At 25.1% G+C, this 9,814-nt stretch overlaps 1 protein-coding gene across 1 annotated transcript in view; it reads left to right on the forward strand.

The window, feature by feature from the left end:
• LOC108746757 (putative fatty acyl-CoA reductase CG5065) overlaps positions 1-9,814 on the forward strand; it is an 11,779-nt gene that overhangs the window by 1,309 nt on the left and 656 nt on the right. Inside the window, exons 2-8 of the mRNA XM_018483701.1 lie at positions 3,924-4,139; positions 4,757-4,954; positions 6,662-6,858; positions 7,677-7,786; positions 7,891-8,089; positions 8,650-8,889; positions 9,038-9,295. Of these exons, the coding sequence (XP_018339203.1) occupies positions 3,933-4,139; positions 4,757-4,954; positions 6,662-6,858; positions 7,677-7,786; positions 7,891-8,089; positions 8,650-8,889; positions 9,038-9,295 (1,409 nt within the window). The 5' untranslated portion in view covers positions 3,924-3,932. The remainder of the gene's footprint in view (positions 1-3,923; positions 4,140-4,756; positions 4,955-6,661; positions 6,859-7,676; positions 7,787-7,890; positions 8,090-8,649; positions 8,890-9,037; positions 9,296-9,814) is intronic.

Raw genomic sequence — 9,814 nt, forward strand, 5'->3', positions numbered from 1 at the left:
TTATATTGTTGTATCTTTCTAAACTTTTGTGTTAAAAAAAATTTGAATAAAAATAATCAAATAATTCGTTTTCGTGATATTTTATTCTCTCTCTCTCTTTCTCTCTCTCTCTCTCTCTCTCTTCTTTTTTAATTTTCTTTTATTTTAGTTATTTTAATTTATCAATCTTGATAAAAATATATGCTTGGAATGGAATATACACTTGCGGGACTTTACATATGATGGGGGACTTTAATGTTGTTTGACATTTAAGATTATAATCTATTATTAAAAATAAACTAATTAACTTTATGTCATCTTAATTTCTATGCGAGTTTCTGATAGATGAGCTATTTACTGAGTAAATCATCATTATTCTAAAACTAATACAAATTCTAATGCAACACGTGACGCAACGATTAGCTGCAAGTTTACATGAGTCTTGTGGATTGCGCACATATGTTCCACAGAGGCGCGCACTTTCTTCGTTGGATAAAACGATGTACATACAGATAACTTGAAAAACTGCTTTACCGCATTTGTATGTATTATCGCATTACATAATGGAATGCATAACAAACGCAATTTCTGATTTATATAAATTGAGTATAAGCAAAAGCTAATAAATGCAAATATAAAAATGTAGATATCTCGGATATGATATCATAATCGACTTATTTTATTTTCTCTTTAAAGAATTAAATATAGTAATTTAATTTGTAATACTTTTCTATTACATCAAACAATATTTCATAGTAGGAGCTATAGTATCTACTAACATTTAGAAGTGAAACTGAAATAATATAATAAATCTTTTTCTTTATAAATATATAAAGAAATTAATGTCGAAATATGCATAAAGTACTGAAAAAATGAAAAGAAATTATACATCTAGAAGATTTAAAAGAATTAATTACAATACTATACACAATCAATTTAACAATCTTTCAACAAAATTATTAACTTTATAAGTATTGCTAATAAATTTTACAAATTTGTATATTTAAAAAAATTTATAAAATTTAGTAATCTTAATCCGTTGTATTTTTTTGTATCAGACGAATTAGTAATTTTTTTTGTGTCTGTTGAAGACATATTGTAAATAAAATACAATTAACTATAACATTGTAGATAATGCAAACTTTAATTGAGCAAATATGTTAATTTATTTAAATTTATTTTATTCTTAGACAACATACACATCTGAAAAATGTTGTGATTATAAAAACATCATAAAGGAGGTCTTTTAGATAAAAATAGTATGCTGTCTATGTTGCTATATTTATATTTTTTAAAAGATAAACCTGCTAAAAATTGTGTATAGAATTTTATAATGTTAACAGTGTAACTTATTGTTAAGTATAGACTGTGCAATCCTATATTTATAATAATGATGCAAATATATTCATATTAAGCTATAAATTTATAATGTTAAGATAATTCGCTAGAAGTTAAAGATGAATTAATATAACTGATTTATGTAGTAAGAAAGAATGCAAATTGCAAAGTTCAAGAAATGACTATTCAGTTTTACTCTAAAATGTATTTTAAATATAAGAATAAGAGAATCTGGAACAATTAAGCAAAGCGAATTTTGTCTAATAATATTTTATATTAAATTTTACAATTTCTAATTCAGCATCGATTATTTGCTGATCTTGAAATACAATCCTACACAGTTCTAAGTTAAAGTATACATATTAAAAATTAAATTGACAAGTAATTTAATATTACTGCTCATGAGTATCTTGAAAATACCGTAGAAGACTTAGTAAAAAATATTACCTTAGCTGAGAAAAATTTACATTGAATTGAATTAAATTAAATAAATTTTTTAGTAGATTTCTCTTAATTTTGCATCTAAATTATCTTAATTACTTTGGAAAAAAAATAAACCTATTATACATTTGTCCCTTACTCATTTGTGAGTTTTATGTGTCCGTTTTATGTATAACTGAAAGTAATTTCACTAAATATTTAAAATATTTAATAAATAATATAAATTTTATATTAAAATTATATTTAAAAAATAATATATTAGATTTATTATAAGATGATGCTAAAATCAACTCAATGTTCAAAATATTAATAAATTCAAAACGAAATTCGTTTTATGCCACTATTGATCGTGAACCTATCTATCGTAAACTCTTTATTATAAAAATCTTTATTATGAAAAACTGTTTTGGAAAAAATTGCCATTTGTAAAAGTAAATAACAATTTTATTTTATTGGCGCCCTGTCATTCGGACTAATTTAGTTCATGTGAAGGAAAATGTGAAAGCACAAGCGATAACGAGTACAAAAACGAAACGCGGACTTGATACCTCTATGTGATGATCTATATATTGATCGCAAAATTAGCCAATCATGATTTTACAATTTATGAATAAGCCAATTTGATAGGTGCTGTAGCTTATGTTATAGTCAGCAAATATTTTCTCCTTCTTACTAGCAATTTTGAAATTGGATTCAATCGTAGTAGCTACACTCAGCAAATATTTTCTCTTTCTTATTAGCAACTTTAGATCCGATTGTGACGAAAGCAAACAAAATTGTATCATTATTTCTAATCATTACATGTTATTTGAGTTATTTCCCTTTGTGAAGTTTATTTTTAATTGTACTTAATAAATTAATAAATATACGCATACTTAAATATATTAAAAAAGGAATAAATAATTTGTTTCTTTGTCAAATTAAAAGATATAAAATATATATCATTTTTTTTAAATAAAAATTTTATGATTTTAAATATGCTTTACAAGTAACAATAAAAAGTGTTGTGCGATATCTAATTTATGATAAAAAGTTAAGTATATATTTACATATTTATGTTTAATATTGTACATATTCAACTTAATATTGTATTAGTCTTTGAAAAACTGAAAAATTTTAATTTATTTCTGGGTATAAATTCGTATAAATATGTATAATTAATACATTGTGTAATGTACTATATACAATATTATATTTAATTACAATATATTAATTATACATTGTGTATTTAAATAATTAATATAATCATAAAATTTGTTTGCTAAATTTACTTTGTATTATAAAATCTGTTTATGTTTTGACAAATATATTCGTTCTAAATACTTACAATCTAAATAATAACAAATATATTCGTTCTAAATCATAATTTCTCCGAAAAGATTTACTATTCTGTTATAATTCAATCTCTTAAAAAAATTTTCCAAATTTTACACCTCTTTTACGCCTCAAATATTTTAATATTCTCTTTAAATTTTTTTTATGATTGAATAGCCACAAAGTTGATTGCAAAGGCGTTTTATTTATCGTAAGTCATATAAACATAAAAATATTTATAATATAAGAGTGGGTTGACGACTTTCAGTTTTATAAAAACATGTAATTTAACGCATGTTTTTATAATATTAAAATCCTTTTACAATTTCCTTAATTAAATAACTTAATAATTATACATAAATTCGCGAATTTACCTATTAGTATGGAGAAATGCAACGCAGCTCGAAATCAGACCATGGAGTTGCAATTATTCGAGTCCGATTGATCGGCCTTTCACCAATTTTCTCTTCTCTTTCCGCGATTCTTATTTGCTCGAATATACAAAGATAATGCAAGACTCTTGCAGAAAAGTGATGCGGTAAAATAAACCGCTAATTTGCGAAATGTATCTATGTATAGATGAGAGAGGGTAAAAGATAATCATAGAGAATTCGAAAATGTGTGCTACAATGTACGTTTCGCTTAGTTATGAAACTCACAATATAAATGGTATAAAGATTACACTGTAAATTAAATTTTGCATAATTTACATGTTTTAATAATAATGTACTCGCTGCTCTCCTTTCTCTCTCTCTCTCTCTTTCTCTTTCTCTCCCTTATTCATCCATTTATCTGTCTGTCAATTTTGATTATCAATATCTTAATATATAAAAATTTCCATGCCGTTACAGTTCATAGCCATGGAAGAACAAGTAACTAAATCCGAAGTTGCATCCTTTTACATAGACAAGACCATTTTTATTACCGGCGCTTCCGGTTTTATGGGTAAAGTTCTCTTAGAGAAATTGTTGTTTTCCTGCTCCAATCTCAACAAAATCTACATTCTCATACGAAGCAAGAAAGGTCGCAGTGTTGAAAGTCGACTCGACGAAATGTTTAAGTTGCCTGTAAGAAATCGTGAGATTTATGTTATCCTTTTTTTTTACACAAGATCGTAGTGACTAACATTCTACAATACAATATTGGTCGAATAAATTGATTATTGCGCATCCTTGAAATTGTTTCATCTTGCCTTCTTTCACCATAAAATAATGTTACATTATTTAGATTCTTACGAATATTACGAAATATTTACATCTCTTTAGACTTAATTATTTTAATTAATTTTTATTTTGTTATTGATCGTGTTATTTACTGCTAATTAATGTTAAAAAAAAGATTAAAAAATGTTAAATATAAAACTACGTCGCAAAAATATACGCATAATTGAATAAAGTATTTTATCATACATATTTTATGAGATTTTGTTTTTAATATCTATTCCAAATTTTACAGAATTTTTATTTCAAAGAAAATTGTTATATTATAAGGATTTACTTGTACGCGTGATATAATACAAGGTAGTATAAACTTCGAATATATGACAAAAATTAATTTAGAAATCTAAATAACCGCAAGATTTTTTTTCTAAACTAGAATGTGACTTAAAAGTCAAATGACAGTGCAATATGTGAACATATATATGCAAAAAATTAATGATTATTAATAATTGATATTTTTATAGCTATTTCAACGAATTCGGAACGAAAAACCTCACCTTTTTAAGAAAGTGATACCGATGTGTGGCGATGTATGTTTGCCTAATTTAGGCCTTACCGATCAACAGCGCGAGCTTTTAATAAATGAAGTACACATCGTATTTCATTTCGCTGCGACACTTCGATTGGAGGCAAAATTGAAAGATGCCATTGAGATAAACACGGTAAGATATTAACTAATCTCAATCAACCTCTATTTTCAGACTTCTATTTGCATCACTGTGCTTCATTTGTTATTGATTGTTGTTAATATCAAATATGTTACGCATAGCTATCAATTATATAGCCCGATAGGCAAGTTGTGAAAATATTGCACAGAAATGGCATTATAAACTGACGACAATTTTGTAATAACTGCATTAAGACAATTCGTCATAACATAATAATTTTGTCGTAATAAAATTTCTAAACGATACTTGTAAAAAATTAGATAAACCTAATATGAAGTATAAATACATTTTAATTTACTTTTTTTTAAGAATATAATAAATAAGACTCTACGTCGGAGTATATTGAAGAAATAGATCTCAGGATACGTTATCCGATTATTTTCAAATGCTCTATAAACATTTCCAGAAGATCAGATTATATATGCATCTCAAAAGCTGTTCGACTTTAAAATTTTTACTTATCCATATTGAATGTATAATACTTCATGTTATAATATTTTTACATTAAATTTAGGAATAATTGTACATGCATATTTCTAAAATATAGTTAAAATTTTTTTCTCAATTATTAAACAATTTCTTTCCAAATTAAATTTCAATATGCTAAGATAACTGTCCCAATTACTGTAACTGTCTCTATTAGTGTGCTTTTATATTTTGATAAGTCATAAAGAAAACTAGCACAAATAAATGAAATAAAAATATTTTTTTTGTTTAAGCTAAATTATTAATGCATACACACACGATATCGAAAATAATATTTTTTGAGTATTAAAGTATTTTAAATATTTTTCAAAAGATATGAGAAATTTATGTGAATCCAGTAATACGTATCGCAAGATTTTAAGCTTGTCTCTATTAATGTATCCTGTATTGAAGCTGAGAAAAGTTGTGTTATAAGTGTACTTTGAAATAAATGTAATTGAAATAATGATTTATGTAATATTAACTTAAACAATTAGCTTTCATTTATTATCTGTTTTAGTAACTATATGTAATTATATGTATTAAAATGTGAGTCAAATGTGAATAGGCACACAAATTGGAGACACATTAATAAGGCCATCGCCGTTTGAAGTTTTTTACTTTTGTCAAAAACATTATAAAATATTAACATTTTTTAGATTAAAGAAATATTATAAGAAAAAGAAGTAGTTGAGAAACCGATATTGATTGCAAAGAGATAAAATTAAAACTACAATATTTAATAATTAATTCAGTAACAAGCAAATTGGCTTAAAGGCACATTAATAGTTACCCTATTGAAATGATTCGCCGTATTGTTTTGCCAAAAATACTATGTTGAAATTAATTGAGAAAACAGTTACCAATATTTTAGAAAAGATCAGAATTTCCGTGTTTGTAAAATTGAATTTTCCATGTTTTGTAAATATACAAATACTTGTATAATCGTAGATTATAAATTTTATGCCGCAAGATTTTATCATATAATTAAACATTATCCTATCGGGGTACTGTATGATTATCATTAAACCTCATATTTATATAACATTTTACATAATGAAAAAATCAATGAGACAATGTTAAGCTCTTAAATTGAGACAACATAACAGCTATAATACCATAAATCTGTAACTATAAATTGTATTATATATCTTTTAAACCTATAATTCTATAATATATATAATACTTCAAAATTTACATGATATTTAAATACATAAAGTTCTAATAACCTTTAAGACAGGTACAAAAAAATTACTGGACTTGGCAAAAGAAATGAAGCATCTAGTGTCCTTAGTCCATTTAAGCACGGCCTTCTGTCACGTCGACCAAGAGGAACTCGGTGAACGTTGTTACGATTCGCCCGATGATCCTCAGGATATCATGAGACTTGTTCAGTGGTTAGACGACGAGAGTATCAATCTTATTACGCCCAAGTAATTAAACTTGTGACGTTATTCGGTATTGTAATAATATTCGATATATAAGCGCGGTCTATCCAATTAATACAGTTTATTATAATATTAATTATAATATTAATTATAATATTAATTATAATATTTATTATTAATTGTAGAATGTTATCGCTATTAAATAATTCAGTATTGCTAACGATACATAAATTTTAAACAAAGAAATTTTGTTGTAAAGAAATAAGCCATTCTTAATTAATATATAACAATAATTTTTAACAATTTTTTATACATTTCACACTTTTAATGACGAAATAATTATAAATTAAACTACACTACCAAATTCAATCTTGAAATTATATGGAGGATGCAGTCCATTTGTGTGTATATATCTTTTAATATATTTTAATAAAATATAATAACATAAAATAATAAAACCAACCAAACTATTTTTTGCAAGAGAAAATTATAGGAATTTTAACTTTTGCATTTGTAGAATTTGTTTTTAGCTAATTTTATAAAGGAACAAGTTATAAATTTGAATGATGATTAATATGAATTATAAGTGTTCATTTTTTTAATTATCTAAATAAATCATGCTTTCATCAGTATTAATATCAGTATTAATAAATATTAATAATAAAATATGTTTAGTTTTTGAGAAATAGAGAATACCTCTTTTTTTTAGAAGACCTAAGTCATACATACAAGAATATTATTAGTGCATATATGTGCAGATATTGTTTTTTTCAAGCCTTGATTAAAATTAAAATTAACTTAATTAAATTGTTTTATATATTTAACAAAAAAAGATGTAAGTATAAAATTATACATTTTTACAGATTGCTTCATCCGCATCCAAATACTTACACGTATTCGAAACGTTTGGCTGAAACGCTGGTATGCAACGAATATCCCAATTTACCTTGTTGTATCGCTAGACCATCAATCGGTAATTATCATTTATTTGTTTATAATTATTAAAGATTATAAAAATAATATCTCGACGATTGAAAGTGACGAAAAGTAAAAATTAATTTCTTAATATCTATTTAGTAATACCAAGTTACTCGGACCCAATACCAGGATGGGTCGACAACCTGAACGGACCAACAGGATTGCTTATCGGTGCAGGCAAAGGTGTCATCAGATCAATGCATTGCAATGGCGATTATCACGCCGAAGTTATGCCAGTCGATTTCGCGATTAATACTGTAATTACGATTGCACGCAAAATTGCTATCAATCAGCAAAAGTAAATATCTTTGTTCTATCTTATATTGTGTGTGTGTGTGTGTGTGTGTGTGTTTTCTCTTAATAATAAAACATGATTTAAATTAGAAAGAAATTTACTGTCTATGTTTGTAAGATCTTTACTTGTATTAATGTGTTTTTTAATTTCCCTTTTCTGTGGTGTTTAATATGAAGACTTATTCTCTAAATATTTAAATAAAAATTACCACAAAAAATTTTAACTAAGCATTTTCAATAAAAAATTTTCTGTTAAATTTATTTGATTGAAAACTGACTTATTATAACTTATAAATTGTTTAACATTAAGGTCTGATTTCACCAATTCTAATTCTTAAAATTAGAAATAGATAAAGAGTAAATTAAATTGAGAATTAAAGTTAATCTTACATATTGATAGAATCGGATCTAAGAAAAGTAAATTTTTGGTATATTTTTTAGAAATAGATTTTATTTGTTTTACACTTGAATAATTATTTAAATATTAAAAATATTTTTTGCTTAATTTTTCTTTATTTTTATGTATTTATTATACATCTATTCTTTTATATTTATTATTTACAGATCCAAAACTATACCCGTAATTAATATAACACAGAATCGTATAAGACCGATTACATGGGCAGAAGTACTAGAAAAAGGCAGAAAACGTCTTCATGAATATCCTTTCGATGGACAAGTTTGGTTTCCGGATGGCGATATACGTAGCAACAAATTTGTGCATAATCTCTTTGTCTTTTTCTTTCATATTATTCCCGCGTACTTGATCGACTTTTTGATGTTAATATTTCGACAAAAAAGATTGTAAGTTTTACATTTTTTGATAGAAATTATATTTTTTTGTTTTAACATATTTATTATAATATATTTTTAGAGACAATATTATTATGCCTATGTAACAAACTTTCCTCTTATTAGCTATTATTTATATTTATTTTGTTTTTATAAATAGTATGGTTAGAATTCAGAAGCGAATCTCAGACGGATTGGACGTGTTACAATATTTCACCACTAGGGAATGGGTGTTTTGTAATGATGGACTAATTAATTTAGACCAAGAGCTAAACGCGGAAGACAAGAATGTGTTTAAAGTTATAATGTATGATATGGATATAGACGAGTATCTTAAAAATATTATCCTTGGCGCACGACAGTATTGTATGAAAGAGGATTTGTCTACTCTTCCGAAAGCCCGTCGGAATCAAAAAATGTAAGTATTTTTCATGAAGATTTATCACAATGTTTTCATCGAAGAATAACGGTTTCATAAGATTACTCCTTCAATTTTTCATCAATTTCTTTAGAGAAACTTTTTTAAAGCAGCAATTGTTTCAATTTTTCGATAAACATAAGAAGAATAAATATATAAAATGCAATGATTTTTATGTTAATAAAAAATTTCTAGTATTCTTTTTTCTTCTCATTCTTGGAAAGTAACAATTGTCCTAAGAGAAACTGAACACTTTGTATTACGTAGAAAAATATTTATTCACATAACAGAAGAAACTACTAGTAAGAGAAACTTGATGTTTGAACTTATTACTTGTTCAAATCAATACATTTTCTTCTTACGCTGATATGCATTTCTGCATTTTACATTTTATATATTAATTATATGTATATTATATATATATATATGTAATTACAGATTTGAATTTTTTTTGAGAAATAAAAAATATTTTAAGTTTCCGAAAATTAGGACAAAATATATATAAACTAAATCAAATTA

Source organism: Trachymyrmex septentrionalis, unplaced genomic scaffold (assembly GCF_001594115.1).
Source record: "Trachymyrmex septentrionalis isolate Tsep2-gDNA-1 unplaced genomic scaffold, Tsep1.0 scaffold19, whole genome shotgun sequence".
Lineage (NCBI taxonomy): Eukaryota > Metazoa > Arthropoda > Insecta > Hymenoptera > Formicidae > Trachymyrmex > Trachymyrmex septentrionalis.